The 17,568-nt window shown below is 48.1% G+C and overlaps 2 protein-coding genes across 2 annotated transcripts in view; one reads left to right on the top strand and one right to left on the bottom strand.

The window, feature by feature from the left end:
* Positions 1 to 10,469: 10,469 nt before the first annotated feature.
* LOC116431905 (sperm-tail PG-rich repeat-containing protein 2) lies at positions 10,470 to 15,056 on the bottom strand. The gene is made up of 8 exons (XM_031987984.2): positions 14,907 to 15,056; positions 14,654 to 14,809; positions 14,344 to 14,565; positions 14,139 to 14,255; positions 13,924 to 14,068; positions 13,554 to 13,789; positions 10,920 to 11,076; positions 10,470 to 10,600 (listed from the first exon to the last, which is right to left on the bottom strand). Exons 1-8 carry the CDS (start codon positions 15,054 to 15,056, stop codon positions 10,470 to 10,472), a joined length of 1,314 nt encoding a protein of 437 aa, XP_031843844.2.
* Positions 15,057 to 16,255: 1,199 nt separating this feature from the next.
* Positions 16,256 to 17,568, top strand: part of nudC (nuclear distribution C, dynein complex regulator) — a 93,186-nt gene continuing 91,873 nt past the window's right edge. Inside the window, exons 1-4 of the mRNA XM_031987941.2 lie at positions 16,256 to 16,457; positions 16,565 to 16,642; positions 16,773 to 16,991; positions 17,082 to 17,273. Of these exons, the coding sequence (XP_031843801.1) occupies positions 16,383 to 16,457; positions 16,565 to 16,642; positions 16,773 to 16,991; positions 17,082 to 17,273 (564 nt within the window). The 5' untranslated portion in view covers positions 16,256 to 16,382. The remainder of the gene's footprint in view (positions 16,458 to 16,564; positions 16,643 to 16,772; positions 16,992 to 17,081; positions 17,274 to 17,568) is intronic.

Raw genomic sequence — 17,568 nt, 5'->3', positions numbered from 1 at the left:
CCATACCCATCGCCGGTTTCCACCCCTGTCCACCGTCCCAGCGCCCTTCCCATGCCGCCCGCCGCCGATGCGATGGAACGAACCCACTCTTCACGCGTCAAGCTCGTTGAGTGCTCGAACGCACGCCACGAGCTTAATTCGATCTCCATAATCGCTCGGGCTTTACATAATCGGGGAGTGCTAATACCGATTCCCGCTACAACCGATTCTCACCATGGTCGCGCCGCGATTGAGCGGCACGGATTACACCTGCAGCACGCCACCGTTCGAGGACGGCCCGGGCGGCAGGTGCGCGGCAAGTGTCGACCGGCAGCGCCGTTAACGATACCCCCGTCGCGGTGCTTTTTGCGCGTTCCATGGAGATTGCGCCCCGACGAACGCGCGGGGCGGCTGGTAATTAAATCGGGAAGGAATGCTCGATACGTCCGCGGGACTGTCTGTTGCACGGGACGCTCGGTTTTTAATGCTTCCACCGGAGGTCTGGGATTAATGGCCGGTACTGACTGCGGAGGATCGTTCGGTGTCTTCGGAGATTTGTTGGGCCGTAGAAGTGTTTTAAGGGTCGCTACCCTCTACTATGAAATTTCCATGAATCAACGTTCGCCACGGTTCCCCGTTCTTTCTCCTTCTGATCTTGCTACCTCGATTATCGCTCGGTGGTACGAGCGAACCAATGGCCGACGCGCGAAATAAATTTAATTAGAACGAATAATATCTCGAAACGGTTGTCAATCAAACCCTGAGTGCCTCGTTAAACCGAGTGCCCGCTTTCGTCTAGATTTCAGCGATGCGGAAAGACAGAAGGACGGAATTACGTTCCCGCGTCCCATTAAAGTCGATCGAAGCGTTCGCGAGGCAATTAAGAGGCCGTGACCGTTGCCGGAGCGCGGCGCGGGGGCGGCGTCAAATAAATCAGGGATCAATAAATTAGCGGACGGCTGAAGTACCCGCGGCCGACTTTATCTTCGCGGTGGCATCACGGCCGGCGTGGCAGCTGGCCGGCCGCCGGGGGGAGGGAAACGGAAGCTGGCCCCAATAAAACACTTGCCCGGCCGACGCTCTTACGTTTACGTCTGCGTTTCGCGTTCCGCTCCTACGAGCCCTCTCGCTAATCTGCATTTTAAATGTCCGTGGAACGCCGCCCGTCCGCCTCCCACGGCGACCGATAACAGAGCTGAAACTCACCGACCGTCCGCCGGGTTTACCGGTCCGACCTCCTTCAACCCCCTTTCGGCGGCGGCCGGCCCGGCACCGGATGTACCACCGGATACTTGGCGAGTACGTTCTCGCGCCCCGCGCCGGAGATAAAAGTACCTCCGACCCAGGAACCAGGAGGCATCGGGCTGCCCCCGCCGGCAGTCGAGAGCGCCTGTCCGTGGCAGACCTCCGTGAACCTGACGCCATTGTTCGCTCCTCTTTTTCGAGATCTCGCCATCCGGGAGATATTAATATCCGGCCGGTGGCCCGGCCGAGCGTTATTTTTGTTGCGCGCCTCGTATTTTCGCGACGTATTATCGCCCCGTCTTTTTCGCTTTCTACTTCTGAACGGCTAATGTCTGACGGTTCGGCTTTATTCCCTTAAGAATGATCGACGGTATATTTCACTGTGTATCTCTCGCGGCGCTAGGATATTGAATCTGGAATTTAATAAAATTTCGCGAGTCGGCGGCGAATGGTATTCTTCTTTCAGAAGAATTATTGCATCGTTGGTATCACGGCTAACGGAAAGAAATGTATTTATTAAAACAAATGTATATAAGGATAATTCGATACACTTCTATGCAATATACAATGTACTAGGCAATTGAAAATACAGATATTCCAGAATTCTACTGAGACCAGGCTATCTCGTCTGGAATCACTTACGAGTAACCCTTATCTAGACAAAATGCAGTTTACCTCCCTGCACCCTTATTCCCAACCCCTTGTCAACCCCTCCTCCTGTCCCTTTCATTCGCAGACGTTTCCAGCGGCGACAGAGGATTCTTCCGAGCGACGTGACCAACGATCGAGCGTCATAAAAATGCACCGGTCGGCCAGGTTTCAATCTGTCCGAGGCGGCGCGCGAGGTTCGACGGAAGTGAGATGTCGCGGATCCTACGGCGACGTAAATCACCATTGTCGGTCGACCGGGCCGAAGAAATGCTCGATTTTACGGTCGCGTCGAACTGAATGGGACGAGAGTTACGGCGACGCATCGAGCGCGGCGCAGGGGGAGACGTGTGCCCGCTGCGCCGACGAAAGGGAAAGATGAGTCACGGGTCCCGGCCGGCAGCCGGGGCTCGTCTGCTAAATGGCCAGAGATCACGGCTGAAAAAGTTTCTCTCCCCGTGTCGCGACTTCCATGCGTGTGCATTCGCCACGTGAACGCGAACGGGTCTCCTCGGTGGAAACGCGACACGGGGGAAAGGACGCGGCTTTGTTGCGCGCCTCCCGGAGCGTTCAAAGGGACTCGTCCCGTCGAAAATACTGGCCCCGGATTTTCCCTTGTTTCACGCGAAATTAAATACCCCGCGCGAGATTCTATTGTATCTCCTTTCGCGCCCGCGCCGCACCTCTGAGTTATTGTTGCTACCCTTGAGGCGAGGCGCGCGTAACTGGAGACGCGCACGAATATTTGTATACCGGATGTGGTAGCTTGTCTTGTCCCTCGCTTTTACGTGATTTTCGACATGCCCTCGGTTTTTTGGGGTGAAAGCTTTGGAGAGGTGTTTGTAGACTGAACTGAAACTTGGAACGTTGAAACGATTGTTTAATGAGACTTGTGTTTTATTTAGGAATATTCGATTTATGGAGTAATATAATTTATGCTTGAAGTTGATGAAGAATGTGTTAAGTTTTGACTAGAAATGGAAACTGGGTGAATTGGTTCATAGGGTGAATCTAAAGAATCTCCTTTATATTATAGCGGAAATTACATTAATTTCTAGTTAGGAATTAGAATTATAAGAATTATATATATAGTAAATTATAAGAATTATAAAATTCTTTCTATTTTGTATTATCAATGTTAAACATTCTTAAGTCTTCGTCGTAAAAGAGAACACGAAGCGATTCGCCTCGTCGGCCGTGGAAAAGGGGTAGCGGAAGCCAGCGATCGCAACGGACATACCCACCGATAGAAGCTCAGCCGCAACGTAGACGAGTAGACAGTGAATACAAACACGGTCCCGTCGGTTTATCTCTTATTCAGTCCAATATTCTTCCTAGGAATCAAATTGCAACGGGGAAGAGGCACCGGCGTGCATTATTGCGCCCGGCACGTAACTCGTCGCAAACACGATTCCCGGGGCTTCATTTCGGGGACGTTAATGCCCTCTCGTGACGGTCCACTTGTCACTGAGTAAATTCGACGTCAACCGACGTCAACCTCGCGTCCCCCTTGTTTCGTGACGGTGCTCGCTGGCAGCGCACGGGAACGCCGGCAGACGTCGACTTAAGAATGCAGACGAAACGCGAGTCGAGCGTCCTCGTGAGGTCACGCTCGCGAATACCGTAGCGCCGTTCGTGCACGGCCGTCTGCCGTCTACCTTTCCGCGAGCCCCGAGTCTCGAGCGGAGAAGAGACTCCGCAACGGCGAACGATTGTCTCGTTTGCAAAGTGAATAGAGAAGTCAAAGGGCCGCGAGACTACACTTTTATCGCCGGATGCCGCGCCCCTCCGCGGCCGCTCTTCCTGGCCACGGTGAATTTCTGCTGTTCCGTTCCCAGGCGAGGCGGAAGACAATGCCCGGCGAGTTTTTCGCGGGCCGCGCCCCCGCGAAAAAATAGAAACGCCCGGACGGAAGGGTCCTTTGTTTTCCGCGCGCGCTTTTAAAGGGACGAGCGCCGAGAAAGGACTCGGCACGGGAACTTCCTGCTCCTTTGTTCCGCGCGGACGATATCTTCCCCGATGAAACAAATAATTTCTGACTTGCCGTGAAAGCGTACTCGGGAAACATCGAATTAAAACATTCCGAATCGCGACATCGCGCTCCTCGCCGTCTCCGGAGGGAAGTTCGAAAGTTTCCCGGAGGTTCTTCCAATCTCTTAGCGCTCACTATTGGCAGGTCTTCCGTGGACAGCGTCTAGAAACTCCGCGGCAGACAATGGCTTCGAATGATTCTACGAAACGATTTGTTTGAGGCTTTCACGGGAAGGAATATTGTGAGAAGTGTTCAAAGCCTTCGACTGTTAAATGAAATAACATTTTTACGAACAGAATTCTTGTCGACGATTTCCCGTAGAAAAATATCCCAACAGTCATCACGTTTCTGATGTTTCATATATTTTCTATTGTATTCCATCTATTCATAAATACGTGAGAATCCGCAATTTATCACGCTATTCTCTGGAACGTTCGATTGTTCAGGGGAAACGTTCGCAAGAAGTCACCCTTTAACTTTTTAATTCCAATGGAACGCGGGGGTGTGTTGGAAATACGTCCTCGTTACTCGTCCCTTCCGACTTTCCCGTGTCCCGTGGAATTCCTCCCCCGCTGGAAATTTATTAACACCCCGACTGTTCGCGAGGGGGTGGGGAAGGGACGGAACAAAGTAACGTGACGGCGTTTCCACTGTCGGAGGCGTCATCAGATAGAGATACGTCGGGACTCGGCGTCGAGGTTCTGTCTATCTGTCGCGGACAGACAATGCGAGATCCGACGACAGACGTGGCCGAACCGCGCCCCTTTCATGTACCACTGATTGATACCCTTGGTCCTGTCCGACGTGGGGTTGCGACGGTAATGTCGGCACCGTTGCCGCCACCGACGCCGCGTTATCAGCGCTGCCGGGAGATGCGTCGATTAACAGGGACCCTAATATCCCGCGGACCCTGCTGAAATTGTTTACAAGGAGTTCACGCGTGCCTGGGCCGGACTTGTGTTCGTTCTGCGATGATGATCACCGCTGGAAATCATGTATGTTTGCGGTAAGGGGTTGGGAAAGTGACATGTAGACAACGGTGGCCGGACAGCGCCGGGGAACGCGGAGATTGATAAGGATTAGCGCGGGTTGATGCGAATTAATGTATACTTGTGGGTTGACTTAGCGAAGAAGTGGATTTGGACGACCATGGTCAGACAGAGAAAATCGTGTATTTTTTCGTAGCGATGACGAATGCGAGTTATTACCGTTATAGTCATTTTATGTTGTCATCTAGCTACGCTATTAACTGTTCTATTCGACATCATCTTTGTTACAATTAGCATCTTGTTAAAGCGAAATAATATCTCAAGACTCATTTCTTCCGTCTATAACGTAGCAATCATCCCCTCAACCTGCACAGTGCATCAAAATCGCGTGCACTCGCGGCAGCCTCGATCACTCGGAACCAAAAGGAAAATTCCTTTGAAGTCGCCGAACCGGATAAAACCGACTAAATAAATATCAACCGCTCGCAGATGTCTCGGTCTAAAACAGTTTTCTTTGGTCATCCCCGGCGACCGCGGCACCGAGAGGATTTCTTTCCGCCGCGGCTGGACCGAGAGGAATCCTTTCGAAGTTTCCAACGGTCGTCCGTCGCATAAAGGAGAGTGGCGCGGGTTCAAGTATGAAATTCTTGCCGCGAGCCGCTCCGTCGTGTCTTTATACCGGTAATCGGAGAAGCCCGGCATTCTTCCGTTGCGAGCGTCGCGTGCCACCGGCGCGGCGTGGCGGAGGACCACGAACGATTCCCGTCCTGCAAACTGTAGCGTCGACGCCGCTACGTCGTCGACGCCGGAACCTCGTCGACGAAGAATACGCTCGACCCGCTAATTTCCACGCGGAATCGTCACACTCGGCTTGTCACCGCGTCCGGGAAGCAATTCCGCAGATTCTTCAAGCCTCCCCCTCCGTCCGCCCCTCCCCACCACCACACTCCTCTCCACGCTGCTGGAATGCCTCCTTTGATCGTAGCTCGCGAACATCACTCTAACAAGAACCGACGCATAACTTCGCCGTCCCGTATCCGCGGATTCTCCCGTTATAGCTCGGCCCTTTGAAAAGCCACCTTAAACCCCGGGCGCAGACGAAACGACATTTGTCAAAAGTTCCCGGTCCGGCACCGATTCTTGATCGTCTTTGGACGGAGTCCTGACCGTGGACCCAGATGCGACGCTGTCGCGCGCTCCGGTGCGGTCGGCGACGATTGACGCGGTCATTTTGCGGTCCGCGAACAATGGAGCCTGCCGGTGAGCCTCGTCGACGCCGGCCCGGGACATCATGCCCTGTGATTGCTGGCCTGTCGAGGATGAGCTCCGCGTGTGACTTGGAACTGCCGGAGAATGGGAGGCTGTTACGACGATATCGAAAAACGTGATTTGCCCGGAGCCGATGACACTCTCGCGTCCGAGGGAAACGTAATGAATATTCTAGTGGCGTGCGCGACGCGGTTTGCGCGCTGAGCCTGCCATTAGTTTCTTGATAGGTGATAATCAACGCTGATGAGGTGGTCGGTTTGCCTTTTTTTCGGTAAGCTGTTGCGTTAATTTAAATTCTTCGCTGGTTATCGGGTACTTGGGAGTTTTGTGTTATGTTGGTGATCTTATCGAGAGGATTAGTTATTAATTAACTTCTGTTGGCGTGAGTGTTTTCTGTGAATAATATATTTAAAATAGTGCGTCTCGGGAGTTGCAGTATAAAACTATTAAGCGGAATGAAGCGGAGAAGGATCCAGTTTACTCGTCCCTCATCGGAGACATGAATAAATCGACGACCTCGTTCCGCGAATAGTACGAAAGAGTGCTAGAATTACACCATTATCCCATTTAATTACCGAAGACGTCCGCGTTAAACAAACTTAATCGTCTCGATGCCGGAAACGGCGCGCCGGCGAAGGGAAAGTTTTCATTTCGGTCGCGGATGTACAGACGCTTGTAGCGCGAACTTTTATAGCCCGCTTCTACTCGATTCCTATCCTTTTAATTAATCGTGGGTTCCTATTTCCAGCGGGAACCGACGAACGGTTTAATCTTTTCCTCCTGTGCTCCCGGTTTTACGGTCCCGGCCAAAGATACTCCGAAACAGACGCGCGACTGGCGTTTGATGCGATAGCGACGGCTGACAAGACACTGATCGCGTTATCCACTCATCATTCCAAAAATACGGATTTCACGGGCCGAGATTTGATCGATATCGAGGTTATTCGACTGCGTCGTTCATTTATTCACGAGGCTGCCTAAAAACGTGGACAGCCGAGGAATCGCAACGGTGTCAATTACCTGTCCAGGGGCCCGTTATCTTCCGCGACCAGATCGAATCAGTAATTCCGACTGGCGTTAATCATGCACATCGAGCGCCGGTGTCAAAGGTATATTTGGATAAATCACACGAGGGCCCGCGTTAACCGCGTTTCATTCGCCGGTAAGAAGCGCATAAATATTCAAGTCCCGCGGGAAGAGAAAGACATTATAACTCTGACGGTCCTGCCGGACTTTTTCGACGTTTTCTCGTCGCCGTCCCTCTCCTTCCCTCTCGTTTCCTCGTCCCTCCCGCCGGGGAAGACGAAGAGTAATTACGAAAGTAACTGCGAGACGTTAAATACCCTCCGTTGGATTCTTTTCGCCCGGAGGGCGGATAAAAAGAGACGCTTCGAGTTGCAATTAAAGTATTTATTGCCGCGCGACGCGATGCCGTCGTCGGAAGCGATCGCGGGACGGCGATATAAAACTGACATAAATTTCGTGTTTTTGCGCTTGTAACGGCGCGAACGGTCCTGATAAACACGACGCGCTGGGAAAAAAGAGTTATAGTTCGACGCCTTCGAGCAGCGATTTGACTGCGCTAACGTTCGGCTGAAAAAGCGGCGAGCCTTAATTATTCGGGTTTAATAACCGAGTGGCTTCGGAGAAAGGAAATCCACCGGGGATTGTGATAGTCGGATGACAATGTTTTTACGGATCACGGTGTGCTCGAACGGACCGACGTATTTTTGTGCAATTTTAATGCGACGGGTTGGACGCGAGTTAATAATTGATAATAGAGAGCAGATACGGACGGTGTGTTGCCAGACAGTCGCTGAAATCAATGCAAAATTGAGTCGATCATTGGTGTATCAAATGAACTAGTTTATACGTTACTATAAATAATAATTTCCCCGCTACGATGAGAATTGTTTCTGCGCGAGGGGAAACAGGCGCATGTCGTCAGACAGTCGTTAAAGTGTATTGACAGATTTATCAGCGGCTCTCAAATATTTACATTATTTCGAGATATATTTTGAGGAAGTGTTGACACGTTATTGCGCAAAGTATCGGAGAAACGTTCGCGAACAATAGTTTTAAATTACAGCTGTCTCTTCTGAAACGGGAAAGACGTGAAATCTCGTTTCCCAGCGAGAGCTTTTTCGTCCCCTGGAAGCCAATAAAAAGAATTGCGACCAATACGTTCGTGACAGCCCTTTCGCCGTGGGTTGGCGGATCTGTACATAGAATTTCAAGAAAATACGGGTGTCCGACGTTCAGAATGAAAGGTATAAATAACGTGCGAGGGAACGTAACTCGCGACTAACCGAGTTCCCATTCAAAGTCATCGATCAAAGTCAACGCCAAGTAACTTCGAATGGGAACGATCCTTTGCATGGCCCTTAGCGTTTCGTAGACGTTCTCATGATAATATATCGTCCTATTTATGACCATAATGTTGCTTGCATCGGTGGGATCGCAGTGCGCGATTAAGATTTCAGGGCAACGCGTATTTATTTTGTCGAACTGCCCTATGCTACGCGGTGGAAAACAATTTAACATCACTTTTAACTTTCAGTACTTCAATCGAATATATTTCCGAATTTTCTCGATTGTAAAATAAAAAATCTGTCATGTAATTATACTGCCCGATAAATTTCCTCTCGATCGGAGCTTAATACTTTCGAAGAATACTCGTGAAACTGTTAATTAATTTTATCAATTATTCGCACCTACGTCTGACAATTTAATTTATTTTCGAAGCCTTCGACCGACTGTCAACGTCCACAATTTTTTTTTTCGCCGGCAACTGGAAATGATGGATTGCAATTTCCGAAATATTTTCTATCTCCAATGAACAGATTTGGATGCTGTAATCTCGCGTTGGCCCCGGCCCCGTTGATTTTATAACATTACATTGTAATCGAATGAATCTGGCCGCTGTCGATCAGCGTTTTTGCAAACACCGTCGAATAATTTACGCGACGCCGCCGTGAATTTATGAAAGCCGACGTCGGCGCGTCATCGCAATCGAAATTCTCGATGTGCCCCGTCCCCCCCGCCCGCGGATCGTTAAATTCCCTCGTCGTCCCGAGCGCCCTCGAACCGCTCTAACCGGTCACTCGAAAAGTAAAAATCTTCAAGCTACCCGTTGTTCGAAAGCTCGCCGGTGAACCGGTTGATTGCCGTTGACGCGTCATCGGCGATGTAATGGCGCATTAATAAATTTCCCTTGAAAACCTTTCCAACGGAGACATTATTAACATCGAGCACGATCGATGACACTTCATTCCCTTACATCCGATACTCAACCGAGTTTCAAGCTTATAAAACATTTTAATAAACACACGTCGCAGAAAATCATTACAAAAATCTGATACAATCGAAAGAATGCTTACTAAAGGCGAACACAAGGAGGTGGACAATGTTTGTACTTCGAAGTCTCCGCAAACCATCGAAGTTTCTTCTTCTTACAGGAACACCGCGTTTTCACAGCTCTTTTCTCTTCGTCCTCCAATATCTCGATGATCCTCGGTTTGGACAAAGTAGAATTGAAAGATTTCTTCAAAACCGACGACGAGATGTACGGGTGAATCTACGAACACCAGGAGACACAACCTTGACGTGTCACGAAGAAAGGAATCCTTTGAAAAAATAACACCTCCCGTGTTTCGGAAATGGAAAAAACAGACCGAGGAGCGAGTGAATAATTCCCCGGATGGTCTCGCTGTATCTCAAAGCGATGCCGCGAATTTATTATTCACGGTGTTCCTTTCACGCGGGCTGGCAGCACGGAACGGGGGTGAAATTTGAAAAATTCGTTTCGGAGATGGTCCGCGTGAAAGACGCCCGAGTCGGCGGAAAAAGTGGCTCCGCCACAATTCGGACTATTTATGAAGCCACTTTGGCCGGCCGCGGATCTACGTGGAACTACGTTGGACGGAGTAATATAGAGCTCTCCACGGTCGTGTCCCGCCCTCCCCCTTTCGCCCTCTAACCATCTCGCAACGCCAGCCTCGTTGCCTCATACATCACCATCTGAAGTATCCGGTATTATTCCCGCGCGCAGCGAGCACGCAATATCCTGAGCCCGTGACAACAAAGTAAATACCGTATACGTGAACGGACAGAGCAGAATAGAAATTTCAACGTGAAAATACTGTGTATCCCGGCGGCCGGGTTCGATTTTCGCCTCGGCGATGGTTGCCGAACTCGTTTCCCCGGGCGAAATAACTCGACCGACCCGCCGACCGCTGCTCTCGGAATCGTCAACGAATCCATTTCCGTTTTCACGGTACGTTAATTCGACCGCCGCGGCCGGATATTTAACTAGGTCTTACACAGTAGCGGGCTGGTCCCGGCGCTTTCGGCTTCCTCGGATCTCTCAGGGGGAACGATATCACGCCGCCCGCGACGTTCGATGATATGTCGCCCGCTACGTCGTAAGTGGTTGGGTCTGTGAAATTTAATTAACCGCGGTGTGAACATTGAATTTTTGACGAATATTTTAAGTGGTTGGTAAAAGATGCAGCACTGGTTTATGTGGCTCGAAGGAGGAAAGGTTGTGACGATTGCAATTGTGATAAATATGTACCTATGGAATAATTTCAGTTTTGCTTCTCGATTCTTAAAATTTGAAGTATCTAGGTCTGTAGGTCAAGAAACGTTTACTATAGATTGTTCAGTAAATAAATAAGATATAATACTGTACTCCTCTGCAACGTGATTGATTCGAATCATTCGAAGATTATATTTCAGACGATCCATAGAGGTACCTGGTCTCTGAACATCGTGCTCCCGCAGCGTCTTTGGAAATCGACTGGCACGTGAGCCGAAGGGCGCAGGTAATCGTCGGCTGAGGTAATCACATTTATCACGATTTGCCTTGAAAGCCGTTAAGACGTCGTAAGCGCCTGGATCAGGGACGTCCACCTATAAATATCGAATAATAAGGGTGCTCAGAATTCGTACCCCATTACCGAGTATATTAGAATGAGTCGGACGGCGAGGGGGGGGGGGGCGGGAGTGGAATTACACTATTACATTTATATCCGAGATTCCTTTTAATCTTCCATAAAACTGTTCCTGCACGGGAACGAAGCTTAACAACGTTATCCCTCTATTCGACTCGAAAGCGTCCAATTACGTATTCCTTAATTGTATATACATCCGTCGAGTGTATAGAATTGTAAAGTGCAGGGACGCGATCCATTAGCCGTCTCCGATTTAAGTGATTTTAAAGCTATTTGCGTAAGAAAGCGTTCCTCCGGCGATATTTCCGAGTCATCCGCGCTGCTCCCTGTATAATCGATTGCGCTCGAATCGCGTCGTATAAATCCGTCCTCCGTCGCTTTACCGGGTTTGTCAATTAAGCGTCCGCTTCTACGATAATCCGATCTCTCGAGACAACGTCAATCCAGAAACGAAATACAAACGTCGATGTACTCCGACTCCTCGCGTCGGAGGGGGTCGCAGGGGGGGGTTTGGCGTTTGAAATGGGGGATAGGTGGGGATAGACACGGGGCCAGGGATTGGCTCGAATTTCCGGCTCAGCGAGCCGGAAGTGATTTCTCCTGGCTACATCGGCCACGCGCTTCTGCCGTGGAAATGACCTGCAGAGCATGGCGGCACGTCATTTCCGGCGCTGTCGAGTTACGACGCTTTCCCCGCGTTATGTAAATACGAAGGCCTGGCCCCGGCCCCGGCGACGAGGCGTCGTCGTCCTTGGACATCCTCCGTACCTTATCCTCTCCCGGCCGAATAGAAGAATTCGCGACGACACCTACTTCCTGCCTTTTATCGTCGCGCCGCGATAAACCCCGGCCGACGCGTAGGACACGTATAAAATCCAGTTGACGCAGCCGTAAAACCCGCCGCGCGAAAGCCAGTTGGTTAAAATTAGAATCGATTAAAGTATGAAACGTAACTGCGCTCCGAGCGAGAGGAGTGGGTCGAGCGGCACGACGGCAGGCGGCGAGGCTGACGTAAGATGGACGAAACGGTGATGCCGGTCGGGACATTGTTACCTTTATGGGTGACTGGAATGGTACGTCGGAGGTGGAGGGCTGTAAATTGATGGTTTCCATTCGAGTTTAGTCTTTATGTCCTGAATTACATTATTCGGTACGGTCCCGACTGTTCGAACGACGAGGATACTGTGTATGATAATTGCCTGGGATTTAGAGCTCTCGTATTCAACGGACGGATATTTCTCTGACGGAGGATGGAAGATTCGAGCTTCAGCGGAGGTGGAGTTAATCGAAAGCATAGATGATTCGAAGAAGGACCGAGATACTAATTAGAAAACTCACGTCAGCAACTGGAGCGCCGCATTTCAATACCCATTTCTCCCTACGAGCCCCGCACTTGTCATTACCAGATTCCCTGGCTCGCAATTCCGCTCCTCTTTTCACCGTGATCACCGTACCAAGCGCGCAGGAACCGGAAACCCGCGCGAAATTCCGGGAACACGAGACCGAAAAACAGGAATTCCCGTGATGCACTCGTCAAACGGCAAACTTTCGGGGGTGGCCGGACTAAATGCCACCTCCGCACAGAAGGATTCCGCCTTTCAGCCGGTTTTGGTAAGCGTCGCAGCAGCGGCGGGCTCAAAGCAGACGGTTACCGGAGTATCGCGACAGAACCGGAAACGCGGTTGTTCCCATTCTAGCCTATCTGCGGGTGCACCGACGAATCCCTTCTCTCGATTAACGGGCAAATTGGATCCCGGCCTGGAACCGCCCCGGGTACAGACGCATCGCTTCGATCCGCCGCCATTAATTTCGTCCCCGACCTCCTCCTGATTACCTCGCGCGGCCAGGATTACCTGGCTCCTCCGAGTCCTGCGAGCTCCCTGACCGAAAGAATCCTTCGGCTACTGGTCCGACCGCAGACTTATTGTGACTACTGGCTCGAATTTACCCCCCACCCCGTTTTCTCGCGATCTCATTAAGGGGATTGCTCGGCTCCCGGTTAACATTTTCAATCTGACCTTTTGCGGGAGGCGGCCGACTGAGTCAGCTTTCCGAGGATGTCCCTTTTTTGATGGGGGCTACGGGAGGGGGATGATTTAAAGCTGACTTCGCTGATAGGGCTACGTAAAGATTTCCTTTTAACTAATTGGATTCTGGTAGATTCGGAATTTCAGGCTGGATTTTTTCACTGATGTTGTAACGTCGTTTGGGGGTGGATTTGTAATTTATTTTTGAAAGTGCAAGTCGAAGTGGGAGTTCGTAATGGTGGTGACATCTACGGCTGTCCGAGTCCTCTGTGGTGTACGGTTCGTATCGATTCGGTCTGTTTTACCTGTCGCTGTATGGTTATCAACTGATGATTTCTTTTTTAAATAATTATTCGTGGAAGTGAATGGGAAAGGAAGTTGCTTGAGAATGTAGGTGAATTGAGTTTACCTTTCTGTGAGCAGGAAATCTGGCTGCTTTTGATTTGAAGGCAGCGTGATAGACTTTACTTCTATTCTGTTTGATTCTTTTTGGAATGTTAGTAATTTCAGAATCTTCCTCGTCTTTGTACAGTGTTGAAATAGTATTGAAGGATTTATGTGAATACGATGGCTTAGAGGTTTGTTTAAATCGCTTCTGCGACTCGTAAGCCAAGTTGCCGACGTCCGTGTGGTAATCGTTAGGAGCTGAAAGGGAACCGTGCTGGCATGATAAAGTACCATCAATTTTCGTGAACATTGGAACGAATATCTCATTATCCAATTTGTTTGCGAAGCAAATACTAATCTCCTTCTTAATTAATTAAGTCCAGATACATTACCTGGTCCAGGTTCTACAGTAATCTTATGAAAGCGTCGACTAAAAGAACCGAATGGTGTGTTACAAATAGAAGTCACGCATTTCATTCGATCCTCTGGATCATACGCTCCAGGTCCTGGTAGATCTTTTCTCTTATAATCAAATCTCTAAACAAAGACACTAGTGACATAAGACACACCTTTTTATAATAACCACATATTTTAAAATTCACCCTACTTTGGCAGATTGTCCAAAAGGTGGTAGTTTGCATAAATAAGGATCACACTTGCAAGCGATCTTGAGGAACCTGTCGAAATTACCCTTCACATTGTAGCTATTCGGAGCTGGAAAATTCTAAGGATATAAAATCAGTCTGAACATCTTCAGTTACTAATAACCTCTAGAAAGTTATTCCAAGATTCTAGTCACGATTGAAAGTTACTTCGAGCAATTTTCTTCTAGACAGGATGTCCAGGAAGCGCAGCTGCTTAGCAGTGCCCCTCTTCGCCTCCCTTATTCTTTCGTCACGTATCTGAGCCGCAGTTTTCGTCGTCTCGTGCTCATAATATCCCGGACCTGGATTCGAAGATGATCGTGCATCAGTTCTGCCTGTCATTCTGCTCCAGAAATTTCCCTTATACTTTAAAGTGGTGTAACACGTTTCCTAAAAATTGTGTAGGTAACAATTTCAAACAATATTTACGAAAACCCATCCATAATATATTATTTCACCCAAATTATCTAGAGAATACCTCGCGAGGAACATCGTAGAAGCAAGATGGCACATGTTTGATCGGAGGATTCTTCCTGAGAACGCCGTGTTGATCGATATCGTAACCTGTATCAAGTTTTCCTGGCACTGACGTAGGTCGTGGCAAAGGAGAATGAGGAGGACGAGTCAGCCAAAGCTTGAGTTAATAAAAGAAACAATTAAAACGACCCGTTCTCGAAGGAAGAATCTACATTTCGAAGTGATTACTTTTCCTACAGGACCTCGACAGTTACAAGACTGAGACTCTGTTCTCCGAGGCTTAAGCAAATCCTCTGAGACATCGTATATCGGACCAGGTCCTTCGTGAACTGTATACTTGAACCTTGCATCAGTAAAGTCAATGCTAACGCCACCCTAGGATCATTAATATTTTCATTCGACATTAATTAAACTCGAATCACTAGCCTTTAAAAACTACTTTCTGGTATGTGTCTTTGCGGATTCTTTATGTTGTAAGCACCAGGACCAGGTAATTGCTGCGCATCTTTCGATATAGACATAGTTTGTCTTTTTGCTCCGCATAAAAAAGGATATTTTTCAGCTGAAAGTGTAATAAATTATTGAAGAATATTTAAAGACTGCAGAGGTTAGTTGTAACTGTACCAAGAAGTCTAGGAGGACAAGTTGGATCCGATAGATCATAGGTTCCGGGACCAATGCCTGGAGGCGTTTGCAGGATCAATTTTGGAAACCTTCTACACCTATTGTACGCCATCTTTTACTCGAAATGAAGCTGTACATACATATAATCGCGTTGAAACTGTAACCTATGCGTGAACTGTGCTACCAGAGAAAGAAAGACAATAGACAACCTAATTCCCCGCTAATTGAAGTCCCTCGTGATCGCAGTAATCTGCAATTTCCTTTTATATCCCGGCGGAATTCCGATGAATTATCGGCTCCATTTACCGAATCCGAAGTTCATTATTCGAATTGCGACACGATCGAAGGGGCTACGGGCAAGAAAATCCACGTGCATGGCAAAGTGCATCCGACAGGACCGCGGCGACTGACTGCTTTCACTAATGAATCATTTCGGCGTGGAAAAAATTATTTGTTTACGATAATTGTAACGGCGTCGCGTTCGCGCGCCCGAAGGACGCTGTTTTCACTTCTTTAACCTACTTTTTTCACAGCCTTGCATAAATTTTCGGTCGGGCCAGTTAATAATTCCGTGCTCGTTAACGCGAAACCCCGTCCGCGTTTTCGACGCTGAAATAAGAGATTATCGTTCTCGAGAAATTAAAAATCTCGCCTTACGCGAGAACGAGAGACTTTCGTCGGAGAGGAGAACTGGAAATACTTGAAAATTTCAGTAATTGCTTTTCCTTTTTATTACCCTCAGCTTAATGAATGAACGTGTCTAAGATATATCTTCTATTCTATCTTTAAAATATCCCAAATTAAATCCAGTTTCATATTAACAGACAAAATCTAGAATATTTTGAAAATATATGAATTAAAAAGATTTAAAAAAAAAATATTTTTTTTTAATGCTGCAGATAGCAGTTTGGTGAACGGTGAGCTTTTCAAATGGCAGAGGGCACTGCGTGTACTAATCGACATACTGTTTGGTCGATAATTCGAGACGTTTCGTAGTAGAAACGTGGTGTGGCAACAAAGTGCGCTGGTTTTCAACGTCAGTGCGGAACGTTTGTCGTGTGTTGATCGGTGTTTCGAGGTTTATTTTCGGTGAAGCTTAACGAACAATGTCGAACAACACAGAGAAATTTGACGGCATGCTGATCGCTATGGCCCAGCAACACGAAGGCGGCATTCACGAGGTGAGTAGCAGTTTCTTTGCCGGTTTTAGGTTATGTCTTGCTCTGTATCATCACTGTTATTTCAACAGAAATCCCCGTTCGTTCACGTATTCGCTTTTGTTTTCCAGTTGTTGGACACGATCTTCGGTTTCCTCGGGAGGAAAACAGACTTTTACGTCGGTGGCGGCGAGGGAGCTGCAGAGAAGGTAATTCTGTGCTTGAGTTACTGATGTTGCACCATATTCGCTTGCCACAAGAAATCAGGGAATTTTATGAATTCACAATGAGCTACACGAATGGTATAACTGTAGTTGGTTTCTTCTCATTGTATTTCAGCTTGTCCTTAGCACATTCAAGAAACACGAGGCCACAGCAGTGTCAGCGGCTGCCAAAGAAAAGGCAGAACGCGCTGAGACAGAGAGAAGACGCAAAGAAAGACTGGAAAAGAAAAAGAAAGAGGAGGAGGCTGAACAAGAGAAAATTAATGCAGAGTCTAAGATCGTTGAATTGACTGATGAACAAGCTGTCAAGTTACAAGAAGAAATAGATAATAAGGTTTGTATATAATTACTATTAACCACTGTGCGCGGAAATGTGATTTACAGTTATATTTTTTTCTCTCTTTTTTTATACTCTTTGTCTCAGAAATCAGAGAAAGAAGTACCTGCAGTTCCTGGGCCTAGCGGAGACAATGCTGACAGTGAAAAGAAGGAGGAAAACCCTGAAGAGGAGGAAGAAGAAGAAGATGAAAAGGAAAAGGGTAAACTCAAGCCTAACTTTGGAAACGGCGCAGACATGCCAAACTACAGATGGACTCAGACTCTTCAGGACCTAGAGGTGAGTACTTCCAACCGCTTGTATATTAACGTCATCAATTCTTTTGACTTTGAAATTGTATAGAGGAGTTACTATAGTGATTATTAATGTTATACGTAGTATAATAAAATAATTTTCTTGATTGAGTAGACTTTCATTTCACTAAAGATTCAAGGTCAAATTGTAGGGAAAAAAATTAATTTTCTATGTAACATAATTAATTATTTCTAGTACCTAGTGAATTCATTTTATTTACTGATTACTATAACATCGATCGGTAGTATACGTTTTATCAGCGTAGCGCGATTAGTCGACA

This window comes from Nomia melanderi, chromosome 12, assembly GCF_051020985.1.
Source record: "Nomia melanderi isolate GNS246 chromosome 12, iyNomMela1, whole genome shotgun sequence".
Lineage (NCBI taxonomy): Eukaryota > Metazoa > Arthropoda > Insecta > Hymenoptera > Halictidae > Nomia > Nomia melanderi.
This window is presented reverse-complemented; position numbering and strand designations above follow the sequence as displayed.

What these genes read in the sequence shown, in the direction of transcription:
- LOC116431905 (XM_031987984.2), bottom strand. Translation starts at nt 15,056, where the DNA reads ATGTCGAATGAAAATATTAATGATCCTAGGGTGGCGTTAGCATTGACT. An exon ending in CTAGAAGAAAATTGCTCGAA is followed by an intron (nt 14,256 to 14,343) that starts GTAACTTTCAAT and finishes TTATATCCTTAG; the next exon opens with AATTTTCCAGCTCCGAATAG. An exon ending in TACTGTAGAACCTGGACCAG is followed by an intron (nt 13,790 to 13,923) that starts GTAATGTATCTG and finishes GTTCCCTTTCAG; the next exon opens with CTCCTAACGATTACCACACG.